We start from the raw sequence: 18,364 nt of genomic DNA, 5'->3' as shown, positions 1-18,364 counted from the left end.
GGTAGATGCCGACCACTGCAGACCAGGACCATCCACCAAGAACTGCAGTTTTGCAGATGCTCTGACCCAGTCATCTAGCCATCATAATTTTTCTTTTGTCAGAGTCGCTCAAATCCTTATACCTGCCTTTTTTTCTGCTTCCAAGACATCAACTTCAATAACAAAATGTTATTTGTCACTTGCTGCGTAACATATCCCACCCTCTGCCAGGTGCCATTGTAATGAGATAATCAGTTTTATTCACTTCACCTGTCAGTGTTCATAATGTCATGGCTGTTTGGTGTATACGGAACATACAAACCACAGGACCACAGTAGAGACCCAGCAGAGACTGTTACACACAGACTTCAAAACAAACAAAAGTCTGGCACTTACAGATAAGCAGTCTTTATTATTATAGCCTAGAAAACAAACTAATTTTAGCTAAAAGAGCTACAATTGGTGGATGATAAATCCTAGCTGAAAAACATTCATTCTAATGCTGACAATAAATAAGAAGACTATTGGTCTGTAAGTGCCAGAGTATTGTTTGATTCCTGCCCACTGATATTATACACAACTCCACACAGACTGCTACCTCCCCCATCAGGATGCTTCTTTCGTACCCGTTACCAATGCACCTGTTTCGTTATGGAGTGTTCCAAACAGGTGTGTTTTGAGCAATAAATGACTTTCCCAGCTTTTTGTTGCCTCAAATCAATGAAGCTGATTACAAAATTATATATAGTGCATTTGTACTGTTTTCAGTTCAGTATATGTCATGAATTATTGCTAATAAATCTCTTAAGCCTTAACCCTATCCATGAGGAAAAAGCCTAAAACAACAAATGAATCAGGAATCAATCCTCAAGCATATGGCTTGTGTAGATGTCTCATTTGAAAGGTAAGAAGCTGAGAAATATATATCCACTGTTTATCCATCCACTATTTCTATTACTATTCCATTGTAAACTGAGATGCAATAAAGGAAAAAGATCCTTTATGTTATTTGAATTTCACGTTTTAAAATAAATAGCCGCCACCAAATCACCATTTTAACGAGGATTTCACAAATAACTGTAACTGTAAATTTGATAATAATACACAAATATACGACATTCATTATACAATCTATCAATATATACTCAAGTGCTCTGTATGTTTTGGCCATGTGTACATGTTAACTGTTGAGTCAGTACTTGATATGCCAGAGCTCCCAGTGATGTCAAGTCAGACTGCCCTTATCCAATATGGAGGCTGAAGCATCACTGAGGAGTGCTCTGAGGACACTGTTGGTCCAAAACTCACAGCAGAAAAATAAGTAACTGAAATCTGCAAAAATAACATAAGCCCTGGTTAAATATTTTGGCAGCATGACATGTAAAATGTGAAACTCATTTGCTACTTTTGCCCAGAAAGTCTTTCTACTGATGGTGCACTTAGTATCATTGAAAGGACTGGACTTTCTAGTTTCCAGCAGAGCAGCAGAAGCCATTTTATTGTAGACTGTATATAATTATGAAGTTTATATTCATACAACTTTGTTAATATTATTATGTATTAAACATACAGTCAGGCTTACAATCAACCCGCTGTCTGTTGGGCTGTGCACCTGGGTGTATTGTTGTTATGTTAAATTAGAAATAAGTGTTGACAACATTGATACCTGATGAAGTTGACATAGTTCTGGGCTTCATGTATGTGGGAGGTGGTTCAGGTTTATCCAGGATAGCACCTGAGGGACAGAAACAGTACATACTGTCAAAGTGGAATTTGAATCCAAGCTTCACACGTAATGAATGCAATATAAATAGTGGGCTCAACTTAAGTCAAAGCTGTAAGTAGCAGAACTGTGAAAAAATCATTCGTGATTCAGACTCAAAGAAGACTGGAAGGATGGAGAAACTGGCACATATGAATTCACTTTAAATCACTTTGATTTATTAATGAAATTTCATTTTTGCCAAACCAGAACTCACTTTGGTTTTGTTAAAGCAAAACATATTTGAGAATAACTTAGGTGATAACTGAACTGCTGAAAGTTCAGTTCATCAAAATAAAAGTGATGCTGCTGTGATTTTGATTCTGTATACAATGACACACATTACTTACCTTCAGAGTTGGCCTTTCTCAGCTCCTCATCTTTATTCTACAATATACACATTGGACAATATTAAACAACGTTTGATCAACAAATTGGTGTTTTACTTTGTAATGATAACGGAATATTCTAACCTAATGATTTTTACATTTACACTGTGCGCTGATCTCACATGAAGTATTTAACACAGGCCAAAGAACAGATTAAACACAAACCAACAATTTATTTAGATCTAAACAACTGAAAGTGAGCACATCTCAAATGCTGCTAATAATTCTTGATTACACAAACTTTGTTCATATGACAGCACTATGGTAGGTTGACACTGAAGTAGGAAATGGGTATAGGAGACAATTCTCTCATATATTTATATATGAAAAATTACTTATGTAGAATATAGTTTTGAAAACTATATTGTATGGCCAGGATAATTTATAATTAATAGTTATTAATAACATGTGATACAAAATGTACACTACCATAGACAGCACTTTAACATCAAAATAGCCTACTGTATATTGAAGCAGCCACAACATCCCAGCCCATTTCAAGAAGGAAGTTCAACAAACTCTGAGTTAAACCATGAACTCTGTGTTTATTTACTCTGAGATGGAAAACTCTGAGTTTCCAGTTACAGAACAGCTTGATCGGAATTAGTTCAATCAACTCTGAGTAGGTTGACTCTCAGCGTATGGATCACGACTATAAAAAGCCATTGTCAGTGGAGCCATGATGCTACGATTCACCATGGCAACGGCCCGTGGGGAAAAGAGGCCCCCCCTATTTTTTGTCTGTAGAACTAGAAGTCCTCACACAGGCAAATGCTGAGTATGAACACACCTTTCACAGAAAAAAGCAACACGGCGGCAGCAGTGAAGGACAGAGAGTTGGTGTGGGACAACACTGATAAAATCAATGCATGTTTAGTATATAATAACTCTTAAAATATCACAGGTGAAAACTAGTGAAATGGTACTGAGCCTAATAAAACTCAAGTCAATAAAAGGACATGCCACTTTAAAAGTAATTACTCGGTCTCCACTAAAATGTGCGTGACTAAATGAATGAATGAGGAAATGAAGCAGCGGTTCGGCTCTGTAAATAGAAGGAGACAGACAGGAACTCAAGGTTTACTGTAGAAAACCTGCTCCTGAAAAGCAGACTAAGTTACCATGGTAAGTATAAGTTACCTCTCTTTCTGAAATGGGCTTGAGGTTTGAGTCTCCTTCCTTACTGAAAAGGTTAACACACACAGTTTCCCTCATTTCAGGCTTAGCTTACTCAGAGTTTTCACTAAACCTGCTTTCTGAAGCAGGCTCCAGTAGCAACTGTGTGTGTTTTCGTCTCTGAAACTCAGGAAATGAGATGCTCAACTGTGCCTGAAAGTAAGTGGCAACTCAATAAAAAGAAAAGGAAATTAAAGCTGCAAGCAGCTTTGAAGGTGCCCTCACACACACACAAACTTGTCAGGGCAACAATGCTCTCACACTGCACAAAGTGCTACAACGTCACTTCCTGTGTCCACTATGTGACGCTACAGAACATATGCAAATAATATATTAGGCTCAAGTACATCAAGTGCATACCACACCATGAAAGTTTCATGTGTATCAAACGATGAATGTCACACAAGGCTTACTTCCTGTTGCCAATAGATGGCACAATGACCATGACTACTAACTGACTTGTAGATCTACTCAGGCTGTGACTTTTTGCAAACATGCAAAATTCGAGCCTCACTGGACATTGCATGTAAGACTTATACCAGTTTTCTGTTTAATTGCAAAACATAGAAATGAGAATTGTATTAGGATTTTGAGCTTTTTCAGCAAACTTTAATAGCCACAACAACATGCTAAATCAGATGACTTAGGTATGTGCACCACTAAGTGTACAACCAGGAGGGGAGATCACAGACTTAAAAATACATTGAAAATAAATAGGAAATGAAAGAGATATATCTGCTGACAGGGCTCCTAAAAGGCATATTTGGCATACAGTATTTTCTCCTGTGTATTGCAGAGACAGATTGGTATTTTGTCCGTTTTAGGGAAGGGACATAAACCCCCCAGAAAGTGGTTATACTCTCAGTTTGGGTAATAATTTTAAGTTCACCTTCGTTCATCTTCAGACCAAATTGGTCAAACCTGTTAAGCTTGTTTCCAACATGTATGACTGCCTGACTGCCCATGTTTTAGACTTTTTTAAAGTAATGTCACTGCATTGCCAGACATCAAATTAGAGAGTATGAGGTTGTTACTGATAAGAATAATAAACAACATACTGATGAACAAAAAGTGGGGTCACTTGAAATAAGACAGCTTTACCTAAAGAAAACTAAATGTGATACAGTCCAAATCAAGCAATTATTCAACCAAACACACACTCCACTGATAATGATATCAAATATACAAGAATATGTTTCATTATGCATTGCTGTCCTCCTTGGGACAACACACCTCGTATTAGTTATCAAAACATACAGCATGATGAAGGGTCAGTCCCAGACCACGATTTAGCACCTCATCTTGGTGTGTGTGTACAAAACAGTACCATCCCTCCAATTAAATGCACACAACCTGAATCCACTGAGAACTGGCCAAACACCCACATAACATGTGAAGGTATTTCATAGAGTGTTACTATTTAGCACATTAGACGGAAGTACTACATATCAAAGAAGAAACAGAAGCAACACCTTGTGAACAAAGTAACCAGTCAGTAACCAGCCCTCACACCCATCTTACCTGGCTCGTCTTGGTGTCTGCAGGTGGTGTCTTGGCCACACCCATTCTGTGTAGCATCACCTGAAGCCTCTGCTCAAAACTAGATGTGCCCTCAGATGCATGTTGCTAGAGGATGACAGATCAACATTTAAAACAGTATTTTTTTCCTCGCTCGCTCGCTCTCTCTCTCTCTCTCTCTCACACACACAGAGTCATGTTTCCATCACTTCTGGGGACATTACACAGACTTACATTAATTTCCTGGAGGCTTAACCACTACTTAACCATAACAATAAACATTAATCCTAACCCTAACCCTTACCTTAACCTAAACCTAACCTCAACCTTAAAGCAAGTCTTCACCCTAACCCTAATGATTTATGTTGTGGTAAGTTAGGCAGGTCCTCACAATGTGACTGTGTAAACAGTTTTTTGTCAATACATGTCCACACACACATGCTACCAGTCTGTGGTAGCCGGTGCTATGGTGCTATCTTTATACTGCCCTGTGCCAACAGACATGAACATATTTAACAAGCTTATTGGAAAGGTCTGGCTCAGTGATCAGAGGAGGACTAGAACTAGACTCTCCGGAGGCAGCAACAAGGAAGAGGATGTCCAAGCTGGTCCTGAACATCCCACACTCTCCCCTCAAGATGTTCCACCCCACTGAGTGGCACAGGAGATCATTCCTGTCAGTGGTCATCTAACTTCCTAACTCATCCCTGCCCTGCCAGGGTGTGGACTTAGGTAGATTAAAAGGACGCTGAGGTCTTACTGACATGCTCACAACTCTTCTGTAAGTCCTGAAGCTTTAAACCACAGCTTGTCTATTATGTTAAAGCTCTAACTTTTTGTCATTTGGATATCAGTGTTAATGTACCTTGCACCTTTTTTCAGACATTTGACGATGGGTGTGTTCGGTGTATTGTTAGATCTACCTTACTGTGTGCGTCATCCTTGTGTTCAGGCTCTAGTCCGGTCAGCAGTATGAGACTCTGACTCTTGCCCTCCCTCAGTGACCTCTTGGTCACCTTCAGTCTCCTCTCTTCATATGGAGTCCCTCCCAGTTTCATGTTCTTCATCAGCATGCTGCTCCTCTCTTGCTCAGTTACAGGGGAAGTGACCACAGGACTGGGGGCGCGACCTGGCAAGACAAAAATTGCCTCTTCTTCCAGGTTGGACAGCGCAGCAGTCGGGACATCATGGCTTGTCGCAATGGTGGGGTAAGAGGAAGTGGTCTTACAGGGAGGCGTCATCGTGGCTAATATCTTGGCAGGCACCATCATTTCCCTCGCATCTCCTGCAAGATGGTGGCTGGTGGCAACGGTTCCTTCTGTGGTGGTGGCATCATTAGAAACGTTAGCATCCTCCTCTGACCTTGACCCTCTCCCCTTCTCTCTCTCCTTGTCCCTCTCCCTCTCTCTCTCCCTTTCTTTGGCCTCACGGAGGGGTCGAATGAGGTCTGCAATGGAGGTTCTTTTGACCTTCACCCCATATCCTCCTCCCTCTCCCCCTCCTGCCTTTCGAGCCGTTCGAGCCCTCTTGAAGGCGAAGAAGTCGCCAAACTTTTTCTTGATGTTTTTGGTGGGAAGTGTGGTTGTGTTGGTGGTGAAAGAAGAGGAGGCAGGGCGAGCGGAGGATGTAGAAAGGGGTGGTACATCAGTGGATGTAAAGGATGTGTTAGTAGACGGGACAGAGGGAGAAGTGACAGTGATGGTGGTAGTGGAGGTGATATTGTCAGACGAAGAGGAAAAGGGGGTTGAGGCTGTGGGGGTGGAGCTTGACTCTGGGGGAGTGGCTTGGGCAGGGTTTGACTCCTCCCACCGGCCTTTTCTGCAGCAGGGAGACAGCAGAAAGAGCAACAGACAAGAAGAGACACTCAGTACTACAACTACTGCTACAGGACTCAAGACACATGCTCAGTTCTGCTACAAAACAAGAACGATCATGCAAACAAGACACAGAGCAAAAATGTCTCTCAGTGACTGCTACGTTTTGTTCAACTAGAGGTGAGACCTGGAGTGGTGATGCTGGTCAATCTGTCAACACTTTGGATCAAAATATCTAGATGAATGCTGGCCAGATTACTTTGACCCTTTATTATTTTGGTTAGCCACTGACCTTTCATGTAGCACCATTGTCCTCAAAAACTAATGGCTGGATTTGTGTAAAATTTGTTTGAACTAGACATCGCTGGTCCAGAATCTTGTGTGTAGTGGAATTACAGAATGGAAAATGGAAAATCAGCATAAATGACACATTTTAATCTTAAAGCAGATAGCCATGATATCCGCAGAACTCATTCGTCAAGATCGTCCTAAGCTCTAAAAATACACCCATGCAGCTGACAGCGACTAATGTTGTGCTACTGATGTGCAGCTTTTAATAAGTCACTAGTGTTGAGAAAGCGTGAAAATGAATATGTAAAACGGACACCAACAGCAGGGCGGTTGGTGCACATGGCTCTGTTCATTTTACAGTGGATGCCTGACAACTTATGCTACATGGACATGAAAGGTATAATTTTAGTTTTATCCATTAGCTATCATATCTATGTATAAACTAGATTAAGAACCAGGTCAGTACAATTGGCATTAATGACCATGAGAGGGGTTTATCAAATCCTGCCATATGCAACTTCCTGTTATCATATGATCAATTAAAATTATATGATGTAAAATGAGTGGAAATATTAATTGGTAAGTTTGTGGTGATGTGCAGTGTTTGGTGTTTGCCGAATATAGCTTGTAGTCTGATGGCCAAAAAGCTCCATTTTGGTCTCATCAGACCAAAGAACCATCCTCCAGTTGACCTTGGAATCTCCCACATGCCTTTGGGTGAACTATAGTCGAGATTTAAAATGATCTTTCTTCAACAGTGGCTTTCTCCCATAAAGCTTTAACTGGTGAAGAACCTTGGCAACAGTTATTGTATGAAGATTCTCTCCCATCTCAGCTGCTGAAGCTTTTAACTCCTTCATAGTAGTCACTGGTGTGTTGGTGGCCTTTCTCACAAGTCTCGTTCTTGTCGCTCAGTTTGTGAGGACGACCTGCTGTAGGCAGATTTACACACATATCATAATCCCTCCATTTCTTATTGACAGATTTAACTGAACTCCAGGGGTGGAAATTTTTTACATCCATGTCCTGACTAAACTTTTCAATAACCTTTTCTTGCTTGGAGTGTTCTTTTGTTTACATGGTGTAATTGTATCCAGGAATACTGATCAACCAGTGACTGGACCTTGTAGACACAGGTGTCATTTTAAAGGGGGTGAATATTTATGTTTTTAATTAATTGACATTGTTTTGTAGAAATCTGTTTACACTTTGACAATAAAGTGGGTAATTTTTTGTCAAAAAAAGTCAAATTATATTGCCAATGATTCCTTTTGTAAAAGCAATAAAAGGGGAAAACATCCAAGTGGGAGAATACTTTTTATAGGTACAGTAAGTGCTCCTAGCCAACGGTAACAAATCTTTGGTACTGAATGAAAGTGCAGCCAAGTGGATAGATGCATATGTTATATGACAGTGGCAAATTATTCCCCCGCCCCCCCCCCAAAAAAAGCTTTCTAACACAAAGCCACTGTCAGATTGACTGAGTGATTACAAAATCGCTAAAGCTAAAAACAAAATCGACCATTTTTAATTATTTTGTAATTGGTGCATTCAACTAGCAAGCTGGGACAGGTCCATAACAGAATTCAGACGAGGAATGTGTGTTCATGTGGTGTTACACTGAGGGAACAGGGGGTTTGTTAAACACTACAAAAACATTTAGCATGCGGTCAGCACATGACAGTTACAAGGCTGACAACACATTTGTTACAGAACCATACACTCTTTGCTCAGCAGTTATCAGGAGAGGATTGGCATTTGCTTTCTTTAAAATGCAAAAAAAGAAAAAAAAGATTTGTTGTAACTAACCAGGAGGCCATAAGGCTCCCTTACAGTGGATCACTATGAGCTTGACTAACCTTGGTAAGATGACTGGTGTGCTACAGCTGATCCACAAAAAATGATGCAGACTTTCCTGCAAGAAGCCAAACTAGGGTACATGAAATGTTTTGCTCTGTGTGTTTGGTCCCACATCGTATCTTCAACTCTGAATTCTGTTTGCAACAATTCAACAACATTGTTGTAACACACAAAAGAGCAAAGAAGTACAAGTCCACGTTGTTGTGGCCATTAGGGGTGGCTATGTTGTGGTTAATCATAAATAAGAGAGCCTGCTATAGTTGTGGAGAAAGAGAACACTCCACTGTCAGGCTGGTTCTTCTCTTGCTTTCTTGTATACCAGAGAGGAGAAAGACTCATTACACACACACATATGTGATGTTGGGAATGCAACACCACAGTGAATGTGCTATTGAAAAATGATGGCTATTTGTCTTCCATAAGCGGCCAACATGTCCCTGTCAGGCCATTAGCCAAGCAGTGGTGAGTCTGATTTTAGGTTTTGTTGCTGGGCTGGGATTCATTCCTGTCACTGTGTTAAGCGTTGAGGTGTATCTCCATTTATTTATACTCTGTTTGTCATGTCAAACATTTCTATTACTTGCCCTGACAGTCACTATTTTTCTGACTGCTGAGCTCCTGAAAAAGTCCGAAACCAGAGAGTGTTGGGTAGCTATGGCAACCAGCAACTGTGAGTTGTCGTGGTATTGCTTCTATTTTGACATTTGAAGACAGAACATAAACTCACAGTGCATAGTCAGGGATGATTTTCTTGGTGAAGAACTCCTCGACTCCTTCATCCACTCTGCCCATCCCCTCATCGGCCTCATTTTCTACCTTTGAAACAGGCTCCTGTAACAAGAAACACAATTTTTGTTTCCCTTCTGAAGGACTGAAGGAGAAAAAAAAACCCCAGAAAAAACTAAATGTGAGTGAGAGACAGAGAGAAATGTTGTAATGGTTCATTAACTTGCCTTAAATTACTATTTAATCAATTGCCAAAACAAGCGCAGTTATCTAGGTGTTGACATTCTGAATTGGTCTATTAATGTATGCTGCAGTGCCAACAAATATTTCACTACATTCATCTCATAGCAAACTAGAAAAGAAAAGATTGATCTTCCTTTCATCATACCACTGGAATACTGGAACTATCTGTAAGCTGGGAACAGATTCACAAACTTTCAAAGAATAGACACATTCTGAAATCTGACCGGTTAAGCAAACAGTCAATGGCTAATATAGTCTAAATTGTGTGGGTCAGCACTACTGATTCTGAAGGTCCTGGGCAGATTAGACCGACATGGCAACACATAGAGGCTGAAATCTGATTGGATAGAAATCGAACACCCACATGGAAACGGTGCAGCTGAGAGACATGCTACGAAATGAAGAGAATAAACAGTTGGGAATAAATTAATACAATTTCATGGAACAAATATTAGAATTTAGGTTATAAACGTAGGTCAGTGCTTCTGATAGTGTTTAGGCCAGCAGAGAAGGCTTTGCTGGCCCCGACGGCCTGCCACTGCATTTGACAAATGAAAAATAGCTTTGTTGACTAAAACTTACTAAATATAACCAAATTATTAAAATGTAACAATAACTCACTTAATTCATCGAAAAAGATAAATTAAAATCAGTTGACAACATTAATGTTTGGAGTCAAAAATGAATCCCACAATAGGAAGTTTTCCTATTGATAAATGCAATATTGGTCTTATTTTTTAGTTTTTCCCATCTGCCTGCATGAAAATAATGAAACCAGTATGCATCTCTTTCATTCTCTGCCACCTCCTTTACAGCCACCTGTCTCTATGTGCTACACGCCAACATGGCACACAATTGCTGGCATGCACATGCACTTTCTCTCTCTTTCTCTCTCTCACACAGACATGCGCACGCACTCACACACACACACACACACACACACAGTCTTGTTTCCATCACTTTTGGGGATGTTACATAGACTTACATTAATTGCCTGGAGGCTTAACCACCACCTATCCATAACAATGAACATTACTTCCCTAATCCTAACCCTAACCTTAAAGCAAGTCTTCACCTTAATAGTTAATGATTTACATCACATTTTGTCCCCATAAGCAAGGCGGGTCCTCACAATGTGTAAAAACACTGTGTAAACAGATTTTTGTCCCCACGACTACAGGAATATGTGTACACACACACACACACACACACAAACACATTTGTTATGAAGGCGCAGCTTCACACCCATGTTGTGGATGTGGATGCGAAAATCACATATAGGCTAATAAATAAAGCATCTAAGATAAGATAGGCCTTTATTAGTCCCACACTGGGTAAATTCACATTGTCAAAGCAGCACAAGGATAGCAATTTAAATTTTGGGCATCAGCCCTTTTTATAGGATCTTACAGTTATTGCCGTTTACGGCAACGTTTGGTTGGAGGTTGGAGTCTCTGCTCTCTGCTCACCCAGCAAGCATGCTGAGTGAGCAACAAGGAAGCAAACACAAATCCTCCTATGGGTGCACAGATACAGGATCCAGGGTAATAGCACACTGCACACACCACAGGCCTAATTGGACAAACTTTAGAGCAGGTAGAAATTATGCTGCGCCAGGCAGCAGATAAGGTGGAGAAGCTGATGTTGCAAAAACAGTGGACGAAGCAGTGAATACAATAGACCACCTTGTTATGAAAATAACTTAATGACCTCTACACCATATTTTTATAATCTATTTGCTTCAAATAGGTCCAGAGACTGATGATATACATATGATGGCAACTTCCTGCCAACCACTCTTCTCCTTCGCACCTTTGCCACCTTTCCCTCTTTGTTGAATCACCTGACTGCTCTTGTAATCAGGGAACCACCTCTTGATTCTTGCTCGTTTGCTGATGGTTCTTGAGCATACAGTACTGCGGTGGAATTAAGGAGTATTCCTTCCACCGCCCGACTATATCCTCAGTCGAGGTCAGCAGCTCTCCACTCCCACTGTAAACAGTGTGAACAAAGTGCCGCTTCTCCTTCCCGAGTCGCTGGACAATTTGCCAGAATTTCTACAAGGCCGACCGAAAGTCTTTCTCCATGGTCTCACTGAACTCCTCCCGCCTTCTGTGACTGCCCAAACCACGCATCATCTGGCCAGTAACTGTCAGCTGACTCAGGAGCCCCACAAGCCAGCTATGCCCTGTAGGACTCCTTCTTCAGCTTGATGGCACCTTTCACCCCCAGTGTCCACCAGCAGGTTCAAGGATTGCCGCCACGACTAGCACCGGAGACCTTCTGACTGCAGCTGCAAACAGCCGCTTCTGCAATGGAATGGCAGAACATGACCCACTTGGACTCCGCGTCCCCCACCACTCCCGGGATGCTCTGCCTTGGGTGGGAGTTAAAGACCATTCTGACTGGGTCGTCAGCCAGATGTTCCCAGCAGACCCTCACTGTTTGTTGAGGTCTGCCAGGTCTGTCTGGCTTCCTCCTCCGCCACTCATCCACTCATCTGTCCCACCTCCTGGTTGCCCTCAGGAGTGGTCCCTCTTTTGGTTTTTTTTTAATAGAATCAGCAAAGGGAATCAATAAAGTTTCATCTTTTAGCAAAATTTTGAGCTTTTCAAAGAAAACAGTGTGCAAATTGCCTATGCTTCAGATTGCCTATGCTTGTGTTCACGGGTTCAAGCGAGATTGATGATAAATAGAAAAAAAAGCAACTACACATACATCAAGCTTGATGCACCACACTTCAAAGGAATAAAACTGGGAGTCATGTTAGATGATGACATTCTCCCATTCACACTCACTGACCTTTTCCTTATAAACAGAAAATTTAGTTTGAAGACAGGCTTTGCTAGGCTAGGAAACAGAGTCTCACATAACCATAAACCCATAAACAAAACTTTAGTCAAGGAGATTATTATTTGAACTATTAAAATACAAATATATATATATATATATCTATATGTATATAAAATTATGCTGTGTTATAAGTAATACTGTTAACCTTTAAAAACCTTTTCAACCTTTTAAAAAGCATTCAAAATATAAATTTTACAAAAGCATGTGTGAAGCAAGCTGTGTGTTAACGGCGAAGAGAACAGAAAAGTAATAATTTTGAAGTTGTCGCAACAACCAGCAAGCGGACAACACATTTGTTAATTTTAGACCTTCTAGAGTAGTGAAAAAAGATGACATTACATGAAACTATATTCAGGTAGAGGGGTCCAAGGACTTGGGATTTTGTATGCAAATGAAACCCTTTAAAGAGTTCTGAGAATAGAATACAGCGAGAAAACAACATCTTGTTTTGATGAATAGGGTTCAGAAACAGGAGACAACATCATGTTCTCCTTCTTATTTGTTTTAAGTCTTTTTACATGTATGAGTGTTTTGCATATACACTATATTAATAAAAAATAAATAAAAGTATTGGGCCATCTGACCATTATGCCCACAGGGACTTTAATGACACCGCATTACATAGACAGCTTATAGCTATAACAGCCTCCACTCTTCTGGGAAGGCTTTCCACAAGACTTTTTAGTGTTTTTACTGTGGGAATTTTTGCCCAATCATGCAGTAGAGCATTTGTGAGATCAGACACTGATGTTGGATGAAAAGGCCTCGCTTGCAATCTCTGTCTCAGTTTATCCCAAAGGTGTTAGATGAGGTTGAGGTCAGGGCTCTGTGTATTCTTTCACAGCAAACTCATCGAACCATGTCTTTTTGGACTTTGCTTTGTGCACTGGGACACAGTCATGCTGGAACAGAAAAAGGCCTTCCCCAAAAATTGGAAGCATAGCATTGTCCAAAATGTCTTGGTATTCTGAAGCATTGAGATTTCCCTTCACTGGAAGTAAGGGTCCTAGTCCAACTCCTGAAAAACAGCCCTATCCCAATACTTTTGTCCATATAGTCTAGTCCTGGGAAAATTTCCCCTTTTAAATGATTGGATTGAATGTTCAAAAATCTCACATTTTCACAGTCTTTCATGCATTTTCAAGTATCAACAACTCATAGTTTCATATATTCATATATTTTAAATAATTTTAAGTTTGATTATACTTTTAATACTTTTAATATTTATTTATGTGTATTCATACTAATATTTATTTGCAGCTGTAAACTTTCCTACATTATTGATGTTAATCAACTTTCAAATCCCACTGAAACTTTTAAAACATCCAACTTTTGTTGAAGCTCAGTTACAATTGAAGTTAATTTGAAAATCATTTAAACCCACTAACGTTGTCATGGATACATTTACATCGGCTCCATTTAAACTTTAAAATATTCACAATACTTTAGACTTTCTCACTTCGGCTCTATATTATTATATGTATTTTTTTAAACAAAATAACAGGTCAGAGTTTCATGCAAAGGTTAGGGTTAGTCCGTATTGCACAGGATGTTCAGATTGAACCATACAGACTTAGACTTTTGGCATAAAGAGGCCCCAAGCAACAGGAGTGCCAACCAACTGGCTCATAAGCTCCCACTTCAAATGAGATAGAATTTTCTGGACAAAAGCAGACTCACTGCAGTGTGTATATTTTTTAACTGTATCCACACATTTGTCTACATGTTCAGCAACTTTTGAGGATGCTGACAGCGAGATCATATTAATGATACCAATTATAGTCTTTGAATGAGTCTGCCTTGTTCCCTTGAGCTTAGACTCCGCACCAAGAAGTAACCATTACCATGACAACCTTTAACTGCAGTTGAGAACACAGCTGACTGAGCTGAGCTAATTCATGTTTGAGACACAAACTCTTTTCCCACTTATCCAACTATTCATACTCCACCAACTTTATATTCATACAAATTAGTTCCCAGCTATTATTCATACTCCCTCAGCTGCTTAGCAATAAAAAAGAAAGCCAGCAATTTGGTTTCACTAGTTCCACTACATTCATTTCTTATGGGTTATAATTCAACTTTTAAGCCATATGCACTCTACTGATTCATATTGCAAGCCAATAACTCCATAACCTTAAAATGTTCTACATCTTTGATCTTTTGATAACTTTGAATTAGAACTTTTCAAACTCAAGACTTCATCTTTCAAACCAGCACTGTCCTTCCACATCAGCAATTGACGCACACAATTCCTTTGTATGATTGTTATAAATATTGTTCAACAGGGAAGAAGTAAATGTTTTCAGTGTGTGTAGCATTGGTTGCAGGGTGCAAAAAAGAACAACCCTCCTAAAATAAGACCTGAATCTTTTCTAGAGTATGAAATAGTGCAGAAAAAAAAAGATATTCCAAAACCATACTATAGGTTCTGTGGGAAAAAAGGAACACCCTAGGTACATTTATGCAGAATTTACACTTGTTTTCATGTTGCTTGGTGGCTTTCCCCCTGTAAATACCATTTTCTTATTTTGTCAAAGCAAAATCTGCGTCGTTTCAGTCTTAAAACAGAAAAATATATGTGATATTATTTAAGTTTCGGATTTCACAGCAGATACGACACTGTTAGCTGTTTATTCTAAACATTAACATGCATGCAAGCCGTCACAAACACGCGCCAATCCAGGGAAATCCAAGCATGTTAAATCATACAAGTCGCACTACAACACAAACAAGCTGCCTGACTGAGGCAGCAATAGACCAATGACTGCTATGTTCTGCAGGGTTCAACCGCCTTTGTGAAAGGAGTCTGGTGGCTTTGAGAAGAGTGATGTAACAAGTTCAGATACCATCAAGAAGGGCTTGTTTGATGAAATAATGTCAAGCTTGCATGCTAGCAAGCTAACGCTAACATATAACTAACCTAACCCTAATAATGAGCCTGTCCTCTCAATGTGAATTAGTGAAACAAAGATTCAAGCCAGTGGGCTAATTGGCAAATATCCTTTAGCCATTAAAGTCAATGTTCAAGAACAAGACATGAACAAATCACTTACTCCTGTCTTATCTTTTTATCTACTGTGAGAAAAATCATCATGTTCCAGTCACTTCAAATATTTTTTCACATATGCATCATCATACAGCATGCTGGTACACCATGCCAGAAATTGCCAACAGTGACTGAGGAAGTGTACCCAGATCTTTTACTTAAATAAAAGTACTAGTCCCATACTGTAAAATAACTGTTGACCATATAAAAGTGGTGCATTGAAAATGTTAGAAAAGTAATAGTATATCATTATAAACAGGAAAACATAAGCAAAGTATTAAAAGTAAAGGTACTCAATGAATTAAAATGTCCATTGTGACTGTTATATATGATATCTTTAGATATTCACTCATGCATTAATGTAAAAACAGGATTTTACTGATGTAGGTTGGCTGAAGTGGAGCTCAATTTGCACTATTTTGAATAAAACTGCTATTAATGATTAGTTTTATCAAGGATTGATCTGCTGATTATTTCCTTTTCAATAATTTTTGGACAATCAATAGCGCAAACCTTAACATCATTGAAAATAAAACAAAACAGTTGCCAATTAATTTTTGGTCAACTGATTAATCAACAAATTGCATTTACTGTACTTACATACTTTGATATGTTTTGTGTGCAAACATCTTTTAGTACAATAACTAGTAACTAAAGCTGTAAGATAAATAGAGCCAAATAAAAAGTACAGTATTGTAACGTAGTGGAACAGAAGTAGAAAGTGGTATGAGAATAAAATACTCCAGCTCATATTTGTGCTTATGTATGTAAGTACTGGAGGAAATGTACTTTGTCCCACGAATGCTAGTATTTCATTCCTTGTTGGGCAACAAGGGCAACAATAACCCACATTAACAAAATCTAACCACTGAGGACCTACATTCACTCATCACTCACTAACAGGGATGACTGACGCGAGACTGTACATCATTTACTGTACTAATGCCTCATAAAGAACCAAAAACAGTATGATTGTGTGGAACACCACCTAACACTGACACCTACAAAACAGCAACTGTGCACCTTTCAAAAAGAGAAATCACACGCAAGACACAAGTTAACACAGATGAAGATAAATCTTTTTCCATTTACACAGAATAACAACAACAACAAGAGACCCTCACTAATCTGAAAACATGAATTATTGAGTTGGCAAAATCATTCCTGAGAGAGAGAGAGAGAGAGAGAAAGAAAGACACACACACACACACACACACACGAACGAACAGAAATCAGTACTGGGAACAACCCAGGGAACACCACTCCCAAAATGTATGTGTCTTTCCTCATACATACTCACGACACAGACACTGAGCACGACTACATGGAGCAAGAGAATGCAACGATAAAGATGGCTACCATTATTACTACAGCATTTTAGAACTGAAAGCAAGAGAGCAATAGATAGAAAGACAGACAGACAGACAGGCAGGCAGATGGATAGATAGATAGATAGATAGATTTCCTTCTTTCTATTGTTATTTAGATTTTCATCCATCCATTTCCAGCATCTCTTCTGTAATCACGCAATTAGCTTCCTATTTAATCTACCCTTCTATCTCTCCTTCATCCATCCCTCCTTTCCTCCTATCCTGTTTTCTTTCTTTTACTGTGGCTGTATTTCACGGAGTATATGCCAAGGCATGTTTTGTATTCATGTATTGTTGTGTGTATGTGTATCTGCAAATATGAATATGTGTGTGGGTTCTTACCTGAGGCCTGGAGGAGGGGGGCTGTGTGTGTGTGCGTCGTGGCCGTGGTCGGGAGGCAGTGTAGTGCCTTAGAGTCTGTCCCTGGGTGGGTAAAGGCTCCATGGGAGAAGCGGGGGATCCAGAGCTGGGGAGGGGGCCTGGGCTGTGGCTGCAGCCAGGGAAGGGAGCCTCTCGTCTGGGTAAGCCTCCACGGCCAACAGCCTCCTCTCGTGGTGCTTGAGCAGAGATGGAGTAAAGGAGAGGGAGACTGGGAGGAGGAATGGATGATGCTCCTCTTGCTCTTGATGCTGCTGCAGCATCCACTGCTGCCACCTCCCCCTTCCTCTGCCTCTGTCCCGGGGGGGAGGGGGACGGGGAAGTGTAAGGGGAAAGGGAGGGGCTTGAAGCTCTGACTGACAGGGGGGTTGCTGTCGGCAACCGAGCAAGACCACACCTTCCTTCTCCTCCTCCTTCCTCTCCAGAACCTCCTTCCGTCTCTCTCTCTGCTCCTCTGTCCCTGGTCTGCTGCTCCCAGTCTGCATCCAGGAGACCTGAGAGTGAAGCATTATGACTGATGAGGGGAGAGGCATAAGGAAACATGATGAAAGGAAGAAGGATAGAGGAGAGAAGGGAGGGAAAGGCAGGAATGGAGCCCACACACTGAGCATGCTATTTGGTGGAATGTACTGTACAGTATGTATGGCTACAGCAGGCAGAGCTGTATGGGAAAGATATTGGGATAATGGAGGGAGATGAAAATAGGAAAATTGGGTGTCAAGAGACCAGGACAGGGGGAGGGGAAGGGGCTAAGCAATGAAAAAAGGGGGACAAAAAAGGGGGACAAAGGGCGGCAGAGCATACAAGACAGAAATAATCAGTTAAGCATCAACATGCATGGAGAAAAAGGCAGCAGATGGATGCTGCAGTCACACTGTACTGCACACGAGCTTGTCACACCAAGTCACACACAGAAGAAAAGGTGGAATATGGCAGCGTTAAACCTACATTGTTAT

The 18,364-nt window shown here is 40.4% G+C and overlaps 1 protein-coding gene across 9 annotated transcripts in view; it reads right to left on the bottom strand.

Annotated features, from left to right (window-relative positions):
- Positions 1–18,364, bottom strand: part of carmil2 (capping protein regulator and myosin 1 linker 2) — a 59,272-nt gene that overhangs the window by 10,432 nt on the left and 30,476 nt on the right. For all 9 annotated transcript variants that reach the window (XM_046394766.1, XM_046394764.1, XM_046394767.1 and 6 more), the window contains 6 exons: positions 17,373–17,902; positions 9,517–9,620; positions 5,748–6,642; positions 4,828–4,932; positions 2,092–2,128; positions 1,646–1,714 (listed from right to left, as the gene is read on the bottom strand). In XM_046394766.1, the coding sequence (XP_046250722.1) occupies positions 1,646–1,714; positions 2,092–2,128; positions 4,828–4,932; positions 5,748–6,642; positions 9,517–9,620; positions 17,373–17,902 (1,740 nt within the window). The remainder of the gene's footprint in view (positions 1–1,645; positions 1,715–2,091; positions 2,129–4,827; positions 4,933–5,747; positions 6,643–9,516; positions 9,621–17,372; positions 17,903–18,364) is intronic.

Source organism: Scatophagus argus, chromosome 7, assembly GCF_020382885.2.
Source record: "Scatophagus argus isolate fScaArg1 chromosome 7, fScaArg1.pri, whole genome shotgun sequence".
In the NCBI taxonomy this organism is placed as follows: domain Eukaryota; kingdom Metazoa; phylum Chordata; class Actinopteri; family Scatophagidae; genus Scatophagus; species Scatophagus argus.
The sequence above is the reverse complement of the archived record's forward strand: the minus strand, read 5'-3'. Positions and strand labels throughout refer to the sequence as shown.